The sequence below is a fragment of the Motacilla alba genome, chromosome 12, assembly GCF_015832195.1.
Source record: "Motacilla alba alba isolate MOTALB_02 chromosome 12, Motacilla_alba_V1.0_pri, whole genome shotgun sequence".
In the NCBI taxonomy this organism is placed as follows: Eukaryota; Metazoa; Chordata; class Aves; order Passeriformes; family Motacillidae; genus Motacilla; species Motacilla alba.
Genome location: NC_052027.1, coordinates 3,702,930 through 3,722,808, shown reverse-complemented (window position 1 = coordinate 3,722,808; position 19,879 = coordinate 3,702,930). Strand labels below are relative to the sequence as shown.

The window sequence follows — 19,879 nt, the reverse complement described above, 5'->3', positions numbered from 1 at the left end:
TTTGATTAGGAAATTCTGAAACAGCCTTTGATGTCGTTGGTGATCTCTGCATGCAGGTTTTTCTCTGCTGAGAATAAACAATGAGAAAACACAGCTGAAGTTTCCAGTGTCTTCCTATTAGATGTGTTCAGCTGGAATCAGCATCAGCCCCAACCCTGTCTGGAAAAAGGCTCCACACAAATATCAAGCAATCCATCATTGTAAGGGAAAACAGTGAACAAGCCTTGCTGTGTCTGCTGACAGCAGGAGCAAAGGCAAGCAAGACTTGGGCACGTAAATATTCAAGCAACAGCCGAGGGAAAGGCAGAAAGACCTGACATTTCCCTCTCCTTGTTACAACTACAAAAGGCACGAGGGCATCCAGGTGTTACAAAATGCAGCCAGTCTCTCTCTTCCTTCCAGATCCTGCTGGTTCTCCAGATCAGTTTGTTCTGGTTTTCTTTTAATCTGATCAGTTTGTGAATCACAAGTGAAGTTTCACAGCTCTACTCAGTTTAAAGCATTACAGACTCAGGCTTACCTTTAAATAACCAAGTGGGGCAGGAGGAATCCATCCAGCCTGCTGCCAGGCAAGCCACCAGCCTGAATCTGAACATGTGCATCCTGGAGGAATCCACAAATCCATGAGTGTGGCACTGCATCTTCTTCATGCAGTGACAGCAGGGACAACTGCAGCTCTGGCACTGGAGGTGGCCCTTGGCTCACACGGCTCCAAGGCAAGGAATTTCCAGACCAGTCACCTGAAATGCCAGCAAAGAGGTGACTGGGAAGGCTCTGAGGGAGATGACACTGCCATGGAAGTCTTTTGCTGGCTCCATTCAAGCTTTTACCTTCATATTCAAGCATCAAGGTGATGAAGATGCAGCCGCCTCCTCCTGTCCCTGCAGCTCTCATGCTTTGCCCCCATGGTGGCTCTGGCAGCTTTGGCTGGTGACAGGTCGAGGACAGCGACTGTACACTCTTCAAGGCAAGGACTGTTCCCCTCCTCAGTCCTCAGCATGCCAAACAAGTGCTTTTCAGGGCTGTAGAACAACCACTACCTTTCCTGTTTCTTCTCATTCTTGGCACAAAGGCACCTGAATCGCTTCCAACTGAGGTTAAAAGCATTCAAGCGTCTGTTTGCACATGGGGCTTTCTAAAGCGACCTCTCTTTGTAACACACGCTTCCCTCAGCTTACCTAAAAGTATCCAAGTGCCTTTTCCTTTAGGAACTGCCTTCCTATTCCCAGGAAAAAGATTCTGTCCCCTTGGCATTTTATCCGTTGCTTTGTTTTCAGATTTCAGCTTCATATTTGAACAGTTACATCACACATCTCCCATCTCAATGGTGGAGGGAAAACATGAACTAGAAAGAGCACAGTAATTCACATCACCTTGTTTCCTAGGCAGAGACCAAAACACCGCTTGCAAAATACCAGTATTTTTATGCTACAAAAATACAATTAGACTCTCAATTACATTTTATTAAATTTACTCCTGGGACTTTGTTAGTGCAAGACAGGCAAAGGATCTCCCAAGGGCTCTCACTAAATCCTCCGCACTAAGCCTTGCCTCTCCTGCAGCTACAGAAAGAGGAAAAAACATTATTTCCAGGGACCAGAAACCCAAATTCTGCAGACACATCTGCCACAAAGTCTTCCCCAAGTCGTGAGTCCCAGGGAACAAACTGGATTTACTCACTTGACTGAGGTTTTCCATGGGCACAACCTGTGTTTGCAGAAGCGGGTGCTTGAGCGGTGGCTCAGGAACGAGCCAGCCACACTGAGGAGCTGCTCCAACGAGAGGACTCTCCACCTTTTCTGAATACTGGCATCTCCCAAAAAAGAGAGCTTGCAGATTTAATTAAATTTTACTATTTTATTTGTGAAAAAACTACAAGCAGAATTCATAAATAGACATTTCTATTTAAAGCAGGAAAATGATAAAGTGGCTTCTAATAACAGTCGTGCACATGCCAGTAACAGGAATATATTAACATCTTTTATTTGCTAGACAAAGAGCAGTGTCCAATATAAATTTCCCAAAAACATTTAAGACCTGTGAATTTCTGACCAGTTCACAAAACCACCATTGACACTTTAGCATGAAGATTAAAACAAACCTAACAGGACTGTCAGCTCTAAAGACTTTACAGAGCGGAAAAACTTTCAGAAGCGTTATACAAGCTGTCTTTCTGGGCAAATGAAAAATAGAGCTCGTATAATACATTAACATAAAAATCCACAAGATAAGATTATGTTTTGACATACTTAAACAAGCAATCTATATTTGTCTCCAACAAACAAAGCTAAGGAAATAATGTAACCATCTTTACACAGTAAATTAAGGTTACAAGTCATACACAAGAACAGAACTGCTTGCGCATTAAAAACTGTTCAGCTCCATTGTCATACTCTAAATGTTGGCTCTTAAAACCATTCGGTTACATACAAGCAAAGGTTATTATATAGTCAGCAATTAATAAATTTTCAATAATTTAAGTTTATGGTAGAGCTTAAAAAAGTAGACTGAGAATGATCTTGGTAAGGCAGGTGAAAACATCTCAGTGGAAATAAACTCACAGAAGCTGCTGCCAAATTTTGGGTCTGTCCAATTTGAAGCAAAGTTCCAATTGAAATAAATAGCCTGGTGGTGTAAAACGCTGTCACCTTTCCTTTGCAGAACTACGTCAACTGAGCGAGTCAGGCAAGCTGTGTCGGTGTCTGTGTGTGTGTGTGTGTCTGTGTAAGAGTCGAAACTTTGCCATCGTAACACTGTGCTTCACTTACCTGCGTTCTGTGCCACTGAACACCGTGAATCTGGTCCTTCCCTACACTAGTGTCTGCTCGGTTTGCTTCTGGAACACCTTCCCCACCACGGGCGGGCCGGCCCACGGCCACGGTGCCGCGGGAACGCCAACTTCCGAAAGCGGGAAAGCAAACGCTGTCCTTCAAAAGCCACAACACAACAGCTACGGATGAGGCTGGGGGTTCAATGCTTAGCTAGCACTTCCTGATTGCAGAATTACAGGTCACTCGTCCCAAAGAAATTTTCCCATCTGTTTATAGCAAGCTACTTCATCGAGGAGGCACGCCAAAGGGACAGATGTTACCGACTTTACCACGAGTAGCTGGGTACGGCGTTAAAGCTTTTCAACTGATCTACAGGTCTAGTTTCACTTGAAAAAGAAGCGATTTCCTGGTACACACAATGCTATTTTTTTTATTTTTTTTATTTTTTTTGCACAAATTCCCAGATCCAGCAAAGAAGGTGAGCACGTGGTTTGACTTGAAGCACCAGAACGAGCCCTGCTGAGGCCAGCGGGACCTGCCACTCGCTCACGCTCTTGGCTGGATCACGGCCGAGATGCACGCAAGCCTAATTGATAATGGATCATTTATAAAGCAGTGCAAAATATACAAGTTCAGGGGCATCTTCAAAAAATCTCTCTTAAAAAATTATTCCAATACATTTCAGTAAAATAAATAAATATGGCTGACCAGTTTACCCTCCCTGAGACCCTTAAAGGAATAGTAAAAACTGGAAAAGGAATGTCTTTGCAATATCCCACTAATGTTAAAATGTGGATTGAGATATTCATAGTATTTAAAACTATGTATAATAAATTGTCTTGATGCTCATAGGAAGCATCTGTTTTCCTTTGGTTCTTTAATACTTTTAAAAATGCTTACAAAAGACAGCCTATACTGTGAATATAAGCAGAATTAAGTTGGGGTGCCCATGCTAACGTTCAGAATAAAACCACTGCTGCCAAGGCACTGCCACTGCACATGCCTTCAAAAAGGGGCCCTACCAGATCCCTTACTCACACATTTCTGTCACCAGTGTGAAAGGAACCTACATCTGCTACTCAAAACCACACAGATTTTAAAAGAAATCTTAAATCAGTTGCCTCCACAAAGAGAAATTTCTCTTGCCGAGCAAATAATTCACAATATAACAAGCAGGCACAAAGTTGTCAAAATGTGGCCCTCTTTCATCACGCCCAAAAGTTATGCATTTGATGTCAGATGAAGCCACAGCCTCTGCGCCTGAAATTACTGCAAAGCACCCTGGGGCCACTAAATAAAGATGAAAAGCCAAAGAGGTTTGGGGTTTGTCTTGTTTTTAACAAAAGTTTGTTTTACCTCTTCAGCCGAGTGTTTTAGCAGGATAATGCATGGAAGGTAAACTGTAAAGCAACACTAACAGGCCAGGAAAAGAAATCATAGTCTGGATAGCTTTAGAGTAAGAATGAAGGAGATGCTGGTCACGAGCAGGAGCCACACAGCGCTCACTTGCCAGCACGAAAACTTTCCCTACTTTTGCTCCCACAGCAGGAGACTCGAAGTGTCCGAACGCTGACAAGCCCATCACTGGACAAGATGCTGCTCAGAAACCACTCTTGGGACACAGATGGATTTCAGGATAAGAGCCACCCCAACAGCATGGACGGGACAGATGGGACAGGGCTGACAAGCACCGACCCACACGCGGCTGGAGCGAGCACCAGCTCCGTTCCTGAGCTCGGGATTGCTCCCAGGCTCCCTGCTGCTTCCAACCCACAGCAACCACTCCAGTTCTGGTTACCTCAGGCACTGAGGCTGCTGGCTGGAATTCATTAACAACACCAACACGTGTGGGACTGGCTGTGCATGACACAGCCACGCTGATGTTACCAAACACACGGATCTGGGGTGCAACACCAGCAGGCTGGTTGGGAATGCTTCTGCTGAAGCTGGGCATGGACCTGCACATCACCAACCTGAGTGACCCTAGGGGAAACACCAGCTACCTGGAGCAATCCTCTCTCAGCTCAGATCCCAAGCTGTAACAATTAAAACCGTGTCCAGAACACTTTAGCCATTGCTTAGGGAAGAAACGGGGAAGGAACAATAGAGAGAACAGGTTCCATCCAGGTTCAAACCTTCAGGAACACTTTTCACCTAAGACCAGTTCCATTTCAGTTTCAGTACTTTCACAGAAGGGGACTGTCCCAGATCTTGAACGGTTCAATTATTTTGTTTTATCACTTCACAGTGTTTCAAGCACCAGCGTTTCCATGTATTGGTTTCAAATAACCCTTTATATATATTTATTTATATATATATTTATATATAATTTATATCAAAACTGATAGTACACAGTATAACTGGAAGAAGAACTGAACTTAAAAAGGATATGTTGAAAGAGGATGGAGTTTGTGAATGCAATAAATAAAGCCCCCTTCCCACCCCACCCACTCCCTACCCCAAAACAAAAAGTTGTCATGTTCATGGAAAATTGTGCACAGCAGATATTATAAAAAAGTAGATTCAGGAGCACATCCAATTATAAATGATTGTTAGGAAAATCATATAAAACAATGGAATACATAAAAGTGTCAAGAGTAATCGCTAGGGTGAGAAATTCCTTGGTGGCCAGATGCCCACGGCAAGCAGAAATTATCCTGGTTGCATCAGTGAGAGGTCGATGTCCGAGAAAGTGTGTTCAAGCACAGAAGAGGCTCTCCAGGATTTGAACAGCGTGGGCAGGTGGAGTGTTTGAATTTCATACCCCGATTCATAGTTTCCACAACTCCATGTGCAATTTTTCAGAAAGATTCGTCGTTGACTGCCGACATGTCCCCCTTGGGCGTGGAGGAGCGGGACGAGCCCTTGTCTGTGCTCTCAGAGCCCGAGCTGCTCTGATTCTGTTGTTCTGATCCTGCACTGGAGGTCACTGTAGAAGACGACGTGGATGAAGAGCGAGTCTTTTCTTTAAAGTCTGTGATAATTACTGTGACATTTCCCACTGTGACTGCCAGCTGCTGTGCGGTACTTCTGTCCACATTTTTCAGTCTGGGTCTAAAACAAATGAGAAGACATTTATTAGAAAGATAAAAATAAAGGAGAAAGGGAAAGTTTATTAGGAAAAGCATCTGAAAACAAACTCGGTGTGACTTGTGCTCCCTCGCCTGCACAGTTGGCAGTGGCTGGGAGGAGAGCCCAGGCAGGCAGAGTGCTGCAGAGCACAGGATGAAGGTGTGCCCTGCTCCCCGTGCCAGCCAGGCTCCCTGTGCCTCTGAGGGCTGCGGGGCACACTCAGTCCCAGAGAACAACCTGTCTTACAGAGCTCTGCACAGGGAGTCTCTTGCAGGCTTCTCCCTATCCAACCCTGCCAGAAAGGAGGACACCACAGCAGAGCCAAGCGGACAGGAGCCAGACAGAGCAAAGGATCTCCTCCCCAAGGGGCAGATGAAAGACTTCTCTTATCTAAATTCACCATCTCATCATGTGCCCTGATGTTATGAGACAAGGCTGTGACTCTGCAATACAAAACCACATGAAAGCATTCGGCCACGGCTCTTTCATTCCTCATGTTGGAACTCTGCAGCTGCAAACAACACAGGCAATGGGACAACTTGGCTTCTCTTTCAGCTGCTTTGAGCTTATACAAATCAGATGCCCAATCAGCCTATGGATAAAAAAGCTCATAATGTTCCCTCTGGAATCGAGGCTATTGTAAATAAAATCCAAAATGTACAACGGTATTTTTTGCAGCCAGAGCTTTTGGTTAGGGGAAAAAGAAAAGGGGAAAGAAAAAAAAACACAAACCGCCCGAAAAGAACCCACTGGTATTTATTGCTCAGGATTATCTTGGTAATTTGCATGCTGTGCTATCATTCAATTAGTAATGTAGCTAATAAGGGTCGAAGCTCTAGGAAGCTGACATTCAAGCACATTTCATGGGCTGGTCCAAAGCTCTGCTTCAACAAGCCTTGGACATTCCTCCAGCTAACAGCAAATTCCAAGTCAGCTGCAGAGACTGCTGTAATTTACAGCTTTTGCTCCTAATTAAGGGTCAGACTTAAGCAGCAGAATATTCCCAATAGGGAAATTAAAAAGGAGAGTCTTTATACATCAGTGAAAAGTAGCTTGCTGAGAGCTGCCTTATTGAGAGGGATGGAGGGAAGGTTAATTTACTTTGGGATCAAGCTTCAGCTTTTAAACCACTCTGCCTTTTCTCCTCCTCACTTGCAGCACACAAGGCTAGTGCAGTAAAACAGAAAAAGAGGGAATTAAGCTCATTTTCTACCCGCCATGAATACTCAATGGCTTGCAGTGGTAAGTTAACAAGGAGAAAGTCCTTAAGCAGCAGTTATCCAAGTGGTATTCCAGAATCAGAACAGAAAAATGCATTGAGGACAGATGTACATCTTCCAAAATAGAACAATTGTATTTCTGCAAACTTCCTCACCAAAAATAAAGTTACCGCACCAAAAATAGTATTTTCTTATCTAACCTAGGAGGCTGCTGCAATTTTTAACAAGTACCACAGGAAGAGCATTTTTAATAGACGGAAAATACAAACAAAACCCCAAAACACTGCTGCACTGGGCTAACACTCAGCAAACTCCTACTTGCAGCAGCCACTTTGCTTCGGGACCGGCCTTTCCAAGCCTGGAGCTCTGGATTCCCGGGGCAGGGAGATGCACCCGCACTGCACAGACACACTCACAGGAGCTGCCAAGCTGCACAGGCAACCACAGGGAGATGAAATGATGCCACCTCGTTTGTGGCTTACAAGAAAGGCCGGCTGGCTCAGCAGGTTCTGAGGTTTCCGCCGCGCTGCGGTACCGTCCCGGCAGATCCCCCGCGCGGCCGCCGGTGTTCCCGGAAGCGCAGCACGAGGACGTATTTTCCTCCCCGAGCCCCGAGTTCCTCTAGGAAACCCAGTCCTTCCTGTAATTTGCCTCGGTCATTTGTTTCCTCTTGTACTCAGAAACAGCCCAAATGCTGGCCCAGATACCGGAACAGAGCCCGCTGCCTCCGCCTTCCTACAGGGCTGGACGTGAACTCTGGCTATTGCTCGTCAAAAGGTAGCTCTGAGAGGTGTAATTAGCTTAAAAAACAAGAAAAAATGGAGCTGCCCATGCAGCTTTAAATGCCAGGACGAAGTAACATGGAAGGGCTGTGGGAAGTGGGGCTGAGGTACAGGATTTCCCCACAGTCCCACTCACAAACATCCACATTATCACTTTTACAACTGAGCCTCCCAACCATTGCTCGGGGAGGTTTTCAGGGTTTCCCCTGTACAAAGAGTTGATTAAGCACAGATGGAAACCACCAATCTCTTCAGCACATGCATACAATTTTTGCTTCTTAGAGAAGAAAGGGATTGGCCCACTCACGTTATTTTGCAAAATTAAACACCCTGATGCTTCAGGTTTATAGCAAAAGGGTTTTATGGCCAAATAAGTGAAGTGTTTCAAAACATTCAATCTGAAAGTACACAGGAAGGCATGGTATAAACCAAGACATCTTGTCAGAAACAGGCATGGTATCCAAGAAATTTAAACAGGATTTCTTAAAAATTCAGAGAGTCCTAAAAGACAATTTACAAAAAAACCCCAGAAAAACTGCTAAGCAATCTGGGCATGAAGAAAACTTATCATTCTGTAAAAATCAGAAAAAGACTCTTGACAGCACTGCCGAGAACAGTGAATTGCAAGAAAAGTTCCACTAAATAAAACACTTCAAAAGACAGTTTAAGAAGTAAAGGAGATGAGGTATCCTTTAAAAATACCCAGCTAGAGCTGGTACTATTAAGGCTTAATTAGGCCTAGCAAAAGCTTGCCACAAAACACGGACTAAAAGACTTTGCAGTAGACAGAGTGACTCCTTTAATGAGTAAAAACAATTATTTGATGTAATCTCTCAATTTAATATTATGTCATTAGTCAAGTACATCAAGTCTCCTGCATCCTAAGTCTCAAAACAAGTACCATTTAAAGAAGAACAGGACAAGAAAAGAGTCATTGCAATAAAGCTGCCTCTCTGTAATCAAATCAGGAATGGACACTTCTCTCTTTGGGGGCTGAGGAAGAGTTAACAGCAGTCCCTGCAAACAGCTCAGCCTTGTAGCACAGCAGATTTCACACTGCCCTCACTACATTCCAGTGGGTTGCTGTGCAAAGGATATTCCCTCTTTTTAAAGATTTTCATGCTATTATTTAAAAACTTCCAAGACAATATTTTCTGTAGTCACACCTTGCCAACTTGAATGCCAACAGCAGTGCCAACCATATTTCCCATGTGCTTTACCAGCGTTTGCAGCTAACACTGCCTCAGTTCATGTGGCTTCACTACAAAAACTAATACAGCACATTTTAAAGAGAGATGCAATTCTTACACAGCCCACACAGGCAAAGCACCCAGTTCAGTTCTGCCTCTTGTAGCTCTCAAGTTCAATAATACAAAAACTGTTCTGTGATGCTGAATTTTTGATTAAAAAAAATGGAAGAACAGTATAGGCAAGACTAGGAATAAACCTCTCTCCATACGCTCATTTCAAACTTAGACAAATATCAAACCAGCCATTTGTGCTTTTTGTTGATAGCAAGATCCCAGCAAATCTGTTCATGTATACTTAGTTCCTGTACACTTGGAAAATTATCTTGACAATTACAGTGACTGAATTACAGATAAGGAAGTAGAAAAGTAACCTTTGTTACTGCTATCAAGTGATGATAAGAATTTGATACGATTGCTGGTTAATGTTTTTCCCCGACTGTATCTACAGTCAAAAGCATTACTACCTAAATGACAATACAATTATTTTAGCAGAGAAATGAAAACAGAATGGACAACAGAATTAATATTTCCAAAGCCCGAATCTGTCCTCACTAGCAGAGTGTTCAAGTGCTCGTACATCAAAAAAAGAAGTGCTTGCTTCTTAACACAGTTCTCAGATACCACAGGCTCAACTTTAGTCTAGAGTTACCTTGAAGTGTGATTTGAGTCGCTGGTCTTTGTTGTAGTATTCCCAGACTGTATGCTGTTTGCTTCACTAGGAGGATCTTTCACAATATCCGACTTTGGTCTGTGAGAATTGGAGGCAAGAGGGAGATTACAGTGTTGGTTTAACTACACAATTAACCAATGCACAGTGCTACTGAAATCACATCACATCTAATACTTCATCCTTCAAACTTACTTAGTCTTCTTGTTAGTGTTCTTCTTCGTAACACTTGGACTGATCTCCTTCTCTTTGTCAGGTTTTTCTTTGTCTTGTTTTTCCACTTTCTCCTTCTTCTCCTTCTTAGGTGGTGGTGGGGTTGCATATTGCTGGGCTACTTGTTGTGCCACCAGCTGAGAGTTTATTCTAGGTTTTCTATAATGACAACAAAAAGAGAGATCTATAGTCAGTCTTACACAGTAAAAATAACTACACTGAGAGCAGTATGAAGATTTATTTCAGCGACCAGGGAAGAACACTCCACTTAAAGAACCAAATGGATGTCCTTATTTGATGTGAAGTACTACTGCTGTTACCAAACAAGACAGAAACGTTAAAAGAAAGAAATACTCTGAAATGCTGTTTCATCAGCTTTTAGTATCTAACATTATTAAGTATAATGCTCCCTTTCTTCATCTATGTCATGAAATCACAGCCAGTTTTGGGGGGGGACAGTAGTGAAAAATCAGCTTTCAAGAAGCTGCCAGCCATACACTGTGGCTACACTTTAAGAAAAGGAACAGAATGTGACAAAAAAAAGTTTCCTGATAAACATCAGCCTCCTTCATATCCTTCAGTTTAATTTCTCAAATAAGCTTCTGGTTCAGCAGCAGCAAATCTTGCACAAGTAACAAAGAACAAGAGAAGGTAACTGAGATGACTTTGTCCCAGGGGCTGGGCTGGCAGGAGCACAGGAGACAAGTGGGCATTCACACTGGCACTGGGAACAGCCGTGCCAGCCTCCGACACACCGTCCTCACACCATTGTCCCAGCGCCCAGTGTGCTCAGACAAAAAACACAAGCAAGCTGCCTTTCAAAGGCTGCTTCCACTGCAAATTATGGCTTACACAGAGAGGAGCTTTGTAACCAATATCTTGGTTATTGATCCTCTCATATCCCACAGGAATTGGTACCTCCTCATCCAAACTCTCATGTTCTCTTTCGACAACTCAAAAACTTTCCCCCCTGGCATATCACAAAGCAATTTATACTCTGAATACTTCAGCTATTCATGATCAGTTAGATTCCTTCAACACTCCAGAAAGACCTGTGCTCCCTGTGACCACACAGCTCACGGGAGAGGAACAAACACAGGTAATCAACTCCCTTAGTCGTCCATAATAAACCAAATGCTAATTGCAACAGTTGCCCAGGCTTGTCCAGAGCTGTTAAATTGTTCATAAATACAAATCAAATTTGCACATAGATCAGACTACAACAGACTGCCAGTGAAAGCTGCACCCAAGTACCACTGTACAGCTGATGAACCCCAGGGGTTTGTGCTGCAGAGCTCTGTACCTGCACCCAGCTTTTAAGAGGTTTCAAGCACCTACTTAGTGGTGTGATGTGTTGAAAGAAAGTCTAAAACATTAATTGCTCACACATAACATTTGCATTGAGAGATTAGACACACAAGGGAACACCCAGAGAATTTCTACTCCCTGTCATGGGAAAATCCAAGTATCTGCTAAGCCTCTCTTGGTACTGGTTTCCTGTATAATGGTACCATGATGTTTTTACTAAAGCCAGATATACCCAAGTATTTAATTTCTCTACCACAGATTATTACAAAGTCCATGCAACAAGTTGAAATCAGGCCCCTGACCCATCTCAATACCTCTGGCAATCAGACTTTTCACCCAACATAGAAACTGTAACTCAGTTGATGCTACAATCTGCATACACATCTGAGTGAACAAAGATCTGGTCTTCAGCCTCAAATAACTGTGATACTGAGAAGTTTTGCAGATCAGATCAAGCAGTTACCTGTTCCACAGAACAGTGAAGATATTTAACATCCTTGAAATCCAGTATACAGCAATTTCTGTCTGTATGACTGAGAAGAAACATGTAAAAAGAAGTGGTTTGGTTACATGGAAAAGATTTTCAGATTGATGCAACCACACTAAAAGCTGACAACAGTAACTTGTGTCAAGCAACCTGCTCATCGCCTACTAAAAAAAAGATAAAATGTCAAGAAATCTTCAAAGAGAGGGCAGATACCATCTCCCTGCATGATTATACATGATTAAGTCACTGCTTGAAGCTTCCACTTCTGCCCAGACTTACAGTTATTTGCTGTTTACACAACCAGCTAAGTCAGAAACCTGGGCCATTCACAGGAAATCCCAATTCATGACTCTGAGAGGTTTTCCCACTTTACACAATTCTGACGTGATCCTTATGATGTGATTTCCAAGCCTTGTGCCCAAGCTGTGCAGCTGCCCTTCCTGTTGCAGGAGTGCTGCACTGCCTGAACAGAGATACAAATGTTAAAATGCAAACCAAAATAACACCCAAACCTGCACTGTATTTCCCTAGAGAAGGCTGGAATGGCAAAGGACCAGCCTTAAAGCACTCCTGTGGAGACACTGCCCCGTGCTCTTCTGCTCCTAATCTCTACCTGTGACAGCACACTGCATGTATTAAGTTTGATCATTTTCTGGCCACTCACTGACTGAACCAGCAGAGCTTCTCCAAAATCCATATTTACATATTCCCTCTTACCCACCAGGATGGTTTGCTGGTGAGGGCAAAGCCAAAGCTGGAAGGGAAGAGAGCAGGAAGCAGCCAGGGAGCTGTGGGAAGGAGAACCAGCCCTGCCCATGGGCTTGCTCCTGCCATGAGGGAGGGAGCACAAAGCTGCTGAGACTTTGGTCAACACTGAGCATCTTTCAAGGTCTGCTGCACTACTAGAACAGATTTTTTTTTTTTAATAATGCAAATAACCCAACAACTTTCCAGTTCCTAATCTGACTGTTTCACCCATGCCAGCAGCAAGCTTAGGAAAAGGGTAAAAACCAGGTATTTTAAGTAACTGGCATAGTAATAGTAATAATAATAGGAGTAATAAAATCCTTCAAGTAAGGCCCACACTGCCACTACAGCCAGGACACACTGGTTAAAGGCCCTTTACTAAAAAGCCAAGCAAAGCAAGTCAAGCAGCACATTTTTAACCACAGCAAACTATAACCATAGGAACCACAATTGAGTAAAGCAGCTGCAACATCCAAAACTTACTCCAAGTTTCCCTGCCTACCAAAAATGATTTATTTGGCCACCTCCAAAGCGAATGCTTCAACCAAGATACACCACTATTATATTAAAGTAGTTATCACTTAAGCAGAACAATCTGAACAGGAAGTTGCAACTACTTCTAAACTTTATTTTAAGAATAAACAGCTACAGAACCAAGTATTAACCATTTTTTATCCCAAAACCTTCTCATCGGTTTACTTTCTGCAACATTCAAGTGTTCAGGTACATAGAGAATAACACCTAAGTGACAAAAATCAAGCCCTAGCTCAGCCTCTTCAGGCCTTCTAACCAGGAACAACTTAGGCTTAAGGAACAACTATGTTGTAACCTACTAGAAGGTTGGAAGTACCAACACCCCTCACAACTCACAGCTAAAAAGCCTCAACTTCCCAAAAATTACCTGAAGAGATGCAATACTTAGTGTTAGACTTAGTTCTTGAATTTTCAATGCAAGTATCTGAAATAGGTGTGCTCTCTCCTACCTGAACTTCTTTATGATAGTGAAGTTATGCTTTGCGTGAGTAATTTTAGGTGACAGCCTGAGTAAAGATCCAATACTGATGTGACAAACAAATGCACATCATTTTTCTTTTTACAACATGAAGAGGATTGCCTTCTCCCCCTCTAAAACTAAGAGCAATTAAATGAAATTAAACTGTGCTTTCAAAGTTATGTACAGACAAATAAATTGTTTCACATTAGCTGAACTGTAGTTTACATCCCAGGAGCAGACATCTGCACAACAACTCACGACCTCTGCAGCAAGGACACACTGCTGCATGAAAAAGCTGAAATGTATTTGTCTGCTCTAAGAATTGCTGTGGCACTTGGGTCTCTTCACCATCAACTCCCGTAAACGATGCACACAAATAATCTTTACTACCTTTTAGTAACAGACTTCACAGAAACACTGTGTCTGCAAATATAAACTATATGCAAACATACACACACACACACACATATATATATACACTATATGCAAATATTGTACCCTCAGATTGCCATGTGAAGTGACACTGGGATGTTTCACTCATAGGAAGTGGAATAAATGCACTTTTCTGAAGGGCTCACTACCTACACCGCTGTGCTCTTTTAATAAATTAAAAAGCAAAGTGTAACTTTAAGGTTCTGGCAAGTAGTGTTTCACTATGGCATTTCCTTCTGTATCTCAAAGCTTCCCTTTAAAGCATGCCTCAGAAGCAAAGCCAAGAGCATGGGCACCAAGGAATTCTGCTGCTCCACTCACAACCCCTGCAAGCAGGCTCAGGAGTGCAGCAGCACAAATCCCCACACATGCAACACGGGAGCTCCTCTGACCTGCATTTCAGGAGGGATATTGGAGGATAAGCTGCACCTCATTTTTCATGTGACTAATTTCTGTATCTGTCTGGGACTTCCCTGGCCCTGCTGCCTTGAGAAAAGGGAAGGCAGCTGTCTCCTGGAGACACCAGGGAACAGGGAAGCGACTGGGCTTCATCCCTGCAGCACCACAGACCTGGAGGGACCCCGGCAATCCCGGGGAACATGGATCTAATTACAACTGCTCTGACTTCCCTACAACTATCTTATCAGAGGAATGAAAGTGGCATCGAGTGGGATTTCAGAGTCAAAAGCCTCACGTAACGTGAAGTAGGGAGGATTTGGATCATTTCATGCTGTTCTGGCTTTGATGCACGCGGTGATACCAGCCGACCTCTGCGCGGCTCCGCGGCGCTCTGAGAAAATGTGCTCCGTGCACTGTGCAGTGTGAAGTACATGATTATTTTAATAACCCCAGTCACACATGAGTATATCTTTGCTCAAAGAAAAACAAGAAAACAAGCTAAAAGTATTTACAGTGCTTATAAAACAGTTAGTGCCAAAACACTTACACAACAAGCATCCTTCTGAGCATGAAGCAGGATTAAAAACTAACCCATGAGCAAAAACTAAATTAACATCTCCTCAAAGAATTTTACATCCAGAAGAACCAAAGCTTTGGAGAAATTAAGCTGTAAACATGATGGGGTGAGCCCCCATTCCTACATGAATATTTTCCAGCTCATTTGTGATGACCACAGGGTCCTTTTCAGCAGCAAGAACAAGGATGAACGGACACATTGTCCTTAGAGCAGAACTGCAAAGCAGAGTGGAAGCTGTATACATTTATCTCCAGCTCTCCACGTGATCCAGGAAATAAAGCAACAAAAGCAACAGTAAAAGAAGACCAGAAGGACAAACTGCAAGAAATATGTGATTGACCAATATTTTGGTGGAAGAACAGATTTTTCCTTTAACACTGATGTGCCAGCACTGTGTTTTTATTTAGAAGACAGACATTTAAAATTACAGAAGTCCATCTAAGGAACACCCACTTGTGGGCCCCAGGTGTTGGGCACAGCAACAAGTTTGAAAGACTCCGAGTGTAAGTTTTTTAATATTTTAGAAAAAACAAAAAGAAAACAACAGCCACACACAAAGAAAGCAACTATTTGTCATAAAACAAACTAAGTACATTTAAAAGTGTACAGCCACCTCCAAAAACTGTTCAACTGTTCAGTCTTCCTTGACCACCCAGCCCCTGTGTTCCACCTCCTTGGAAGAGTCAAGAACAGGCAAACAGAGATAAAGAAGCCTCAGCTTTGCTGATAACTATTCCTGGCCATGACTACAAACCTTGAGCCGTTCACATTTCAGAAGAGTGTTTTACACTTTTTGTTTCTCTACCAGAAGTTTTTAGATTTCAGGTCGCTTCTCACAGAGTGAACAATCTTCCCCTGCCCCCACACCATCCCATACTTATGTTTGGAAACTTTAAAAAGTTCAAAATTATTTGCAGTAGTTAATATTTACTGGGCTCACACAAAGCTGCCAGTTCTTAGCCTTTTTGGATGAAAACCCGCTTTTCTTCTGGTTTTCCCAATTTTCTTTTGAATCAAATGAGAATGTTATTAAATGAAATAAATGAAAGCTGTCACTGGTATATACAGAAGAGGACAGGTATTCCTGGCTGCTGGGAAGTGTCTGGTCAGTGCCTCCAGAGGAGAGTTGAGATTCTGGATGATGCCTGTAAAAAAAAATACTCCATTCTTGTTTGTTACAGGAGCCTCAGCACTACTTTTTAAAAAATATTTGGGCATGTTTACAAATCAAAGTGTATAAATAAAAGAGGTTTATTCCCAGAGTTGTCACTGCACATATTCTGCAGCTCGTGTTTCTGATTTTCTTTTTTTTAGTGAAAACATGCAAAAACAGTTCTAAGAGAGTCCCAGCACTGCTCTATAAACTATTCCACTATGACTGCTCAACAGCACAGTGTAATAGGTTTTTCAGTACTTTTGCAGTTTTTTTTTAATATACATTGTTCCATATAATCCCATTACAAAAATCTGAAGTCAGGGCCATAAGATGTTTCTGGAAGCAGTTTGACCAGAGTTTTGCCACCCCAAAATGAAGTAGTCACAGAACTCCTCAAAACACCCATTCTAATTCAGTACAGAACTAGAAACTGCAAACGAAATGCAAACATGAAAGTAAATCTGGACCATTCACCTCCTATCAAATTAAGAAACATCTCATATGGTGCTTCTTGCACAGCTGGACTTAGGACCTGGTGGGCGGCCAGCAAGAAAGGAGCCCTGAGCCAGAAAATGGGGCTATTTGGGATTTTGTTGGAAAATTTTCAGCAGAGAAGCACCACTGTTAGCATTTTTGCAAGCATTTGGCCTCTCTTTTGGTTTGTTTTGGGGTTTTTTTCCCATTGGGGAATTGATAAATCACAGAGTGGGTTTTCTGGTTAAAAAGGGCTGAAACCTGAGTGACCCCAAACCTGAGGCTGTTCTACTAAATCCCACAGGATCTGCTCCTTGTCCATGCCTATCACACAAAATCATTCAAAAAGAGATATCTAACACTGCATGGTGCATGTGCTTTGGACCACAGGTTTATCCTGTGGAGGGTTAACCCTGTGTAAATCCTCTGGGGAGGGTTCCTGACACCAAGCAGTTTCAGGACAGCGGCTTCTGTACACTCTGGAGAACAGAGAGCCAAAAGCTAGAGTTAAACAGAAGTTCTTCAGGCTTCTTTGCTACCAGAGTGAGGACTGAAAATAGCAGTGATGATGAGTAACAACGCTGAGTATCAGTTATTGGAACAGAGCCTGACGTTTACTTAAGCGCTAATACCGTGAAATTCAACTTACTGTGTCTGCAGGAGGCAAAACAAAAGTCACGCTGAAGTTCTGGAAGAAAGGCTGCTGCTCCTCCTTTCAGAGGAAAAGCCTGCCTGGAAGCACAGTCAGTGCTGGCAGCCTCACCTGCCTGCTCACCTGTAGCACCCATCTAAGCAGATCATTTCATATCTAATCTGCACTAATGAGTGCCAGCGAAAGCCCCGAGGCTGCCCAGCAGAGGCTCATCCCACAGCTGCTGGCTCTGACTAGTCCAAATCCCTGGAAAACACTTCCTTGGATGCCCCCAGCCAGTCCCAGCTCATCCCTGGAGCTGCAGCCCCCACAGCTCCCTGTCAGTGGGGCAGTGCAGGAGCTCTGGGTGTGTATAAATAAATATATTCACACAGCACACCCCGGACAGTGCTGAAGAGCTGTGTACTCCAACTAAGGATTGTTCTGTGCTCATCTGCTGGAATTAACTTCCAACAGGAACGTCTTTTAAGGACTGGAGTGGGGAAATGTGTGAAACAGCTTTTTCTGCTTTCATTTAAAAAGAAACATTTCCTTAAATAAGGGGTTCAACACCTTTAATTAAATGAGTTTAAAATTAGGAAAGAATTGGCAAAGCACCAAATTTACCATGTTTTAAGACCATTTTTGTCTCGTTTGATGGGGAAGCAGAACTGTCCAAGTGATCACAACTTCATTATGCTTACAAATACTATAAAATTACTACTTCTGATTCATGACTATATACAAAATATTCCCTCCCTGGGAGTGTTCAAGGCCCAGTTGGATGAGGCTTTAAGCAACCCGGCCTAGTGAAAGGTGTCCCTGCCCATGGCAGGGGGGTGGAACAAGATGACCTTTAAGATATCTTCCCACTCCAACCATTCCAGGATTCTCTGACTCTGTAAGACCAAATTACATAGCCACAAATACAGTTCTTCAGATGATTCCTTGCTCCATTATTTTACTTAAGGGAAAAAAAAAAGGTTTCTATTAAGACTTTTTAATGGTCCATATAAAAAAAAAATCATAAATTAAGAAAATACAGCACAATACATCTCTTCTGCTTAAAACAAAACTTGCAATATGTAATAGATTAAAATGGCATCAATTCCCAATTGCAACACCACCCTAAATTCCAGCTGAATAAAAAGAACTTTACAGCTCCCCTTCTTGCCCTCTACCACCAGCAGTGGTTTGGTCCAGGCCAATGCACTCCAGAAAGAGCATTGCTTCCTAACCATTTATTGCATTCACAAGGTAGAAGTTCTACAACAACAGAGAAACTGTGTGACTATACACAAAACCCACAACTGAAATGAGATGCAACTGGAAATGTAAAGATCTTGAAAAGATGGCCTTGAGATTCCAAAATCATTCCACTTAGCTATGCCAATTTCCTTGGTCACCAATAATTTTAGTTCTATGTTGCAAGTGCTGCACAAGCTTAATTTCTGGAAACTTATTGCAACTGCCCTGCTCATGCTATTGACCCGTCCCAGATCCACTTGGAGCTTCAGTTTAATCCATCACTGAAAATTCCAATCGCTACTCTGCACTCCTGAAGAGGAGAATTTATCATGCAGCTGCTTCTGGTGTTTTCATCTATGGCTATACCTTACTGCAAAATACCAACTGTTCCATGATTTACAGGGACTTACAAAGTTGTTATGGAAAATCACTGATCTCAGCACAAAATTTACTTGCCTACAAGCACCAGAATGATGATAAAACTAAGGCCATTTTACTTGCTTGACAAAAATAAGCTGCTCTCACTAGCAAAAATTCAAAAACACTCCATAAAGCTGGCAGCAACCAAGACGTGTATTATAAAATACATGGATTTACAACAAAAATGATTACTTAAAATACTTCTTATTTAACTGTTTATTAAGTTACATGTAATCCTGAGAAAAGCACACTGGCTCGAAACTTCCTGGTGATTAACAAAGTGCACTTGGGCAGCATGAGAGGATAAATGAAACTGATAAAAATTTAACATGTAGAATCCTCAAAGCAACTGCTCATGGTTATTGCATAATAAATTCAAATAACAAAAATATGAGGAAAATAATAGTTTTTAGCACTAAAGCTAGAAACTAGGAATACTAGGCTTGGTGTTACAAAAGTACCTTATCACTGGAGCCAATATATGTTTTTCTGTTTCAGACACTGAAATCCTGACCAATAATGGAAATTGTCACATATAATCCAGCTTGACATGTCCCATCTGTGAGCATCTGCCTCCAGGTTTTGGGATACTCGAGTCTCACACTTCCATATCACACCAGGAGACAGACCAAACTTGGAAAACAAGGAACAAAAAGGAGAGATGCAGAGAAAATATGCTCCCTACCAAAAATAAAGATATGCCAGTTAAATTCTCAAACTGATCCCCTATCACCAGTCCAGAATTTGGAGAATAGTGCTTAAATGCACATAATATTTACTGTGTGAAAAATGCAAATCACTTGAATACCCAACCAGCGGATAGAGAGGCTTTTCTTATAAACAATGAAAGATTTTCTACTGAGCAACTCTTGCAAAGTGCCCTCAAAATATGTGGGCTGGTTTATCAGAGCCAAATTCTGCTACACTTGCATGATACTGGAATACTGTACACTTAAAAATGAAGACTTCTCTATCATTTACCAACCAGAATAAGTCCAGATAGAAGCAAAATGACAAACTACCATTACTAC

At 42.4% G+C, this 19,879-nt stretch overlaps 1 protein-coding gene across 2 annotated transcripts in view; it reads right to left on the bottom strand.

Annotated features, from left to right (window-relative positions):
• Nucleotides 1-1,842: 1,842 nt before the first annotated feature.
• Nucleotides 1,843-19,879, bottom strand: part of LOC119706079 (RING1 and YY1 binding protein) — a 41,979-nt gene continuing 23,942 nt past the window's right edge. For both annotated transcript variants that reach the window (XM_038149248.1, XM_038149247.1), the window contains 3 exons: nucleotides 9,958-10,134; nucleotides 9,745-9,843; nucleotides 1,843-5,825 (listed from right to left, as the gene is read on the bottom strand). In XM_038149248.1, coding sequence (XP_038005176.1) covers nucleotides 5,573-5,825; nucleotides 9,745-9,843; nucleotides 9,958-10,134 — 529 coding nt within the window. In that variant the 3' untranslated portion in view covers nucleotides 1,843-5,572. The remainder of the gene's footprint in view (nucleotides 5,826-9,744; nucleotides 9,844-9,957; nucleotides 10,135-19,879) is intronic.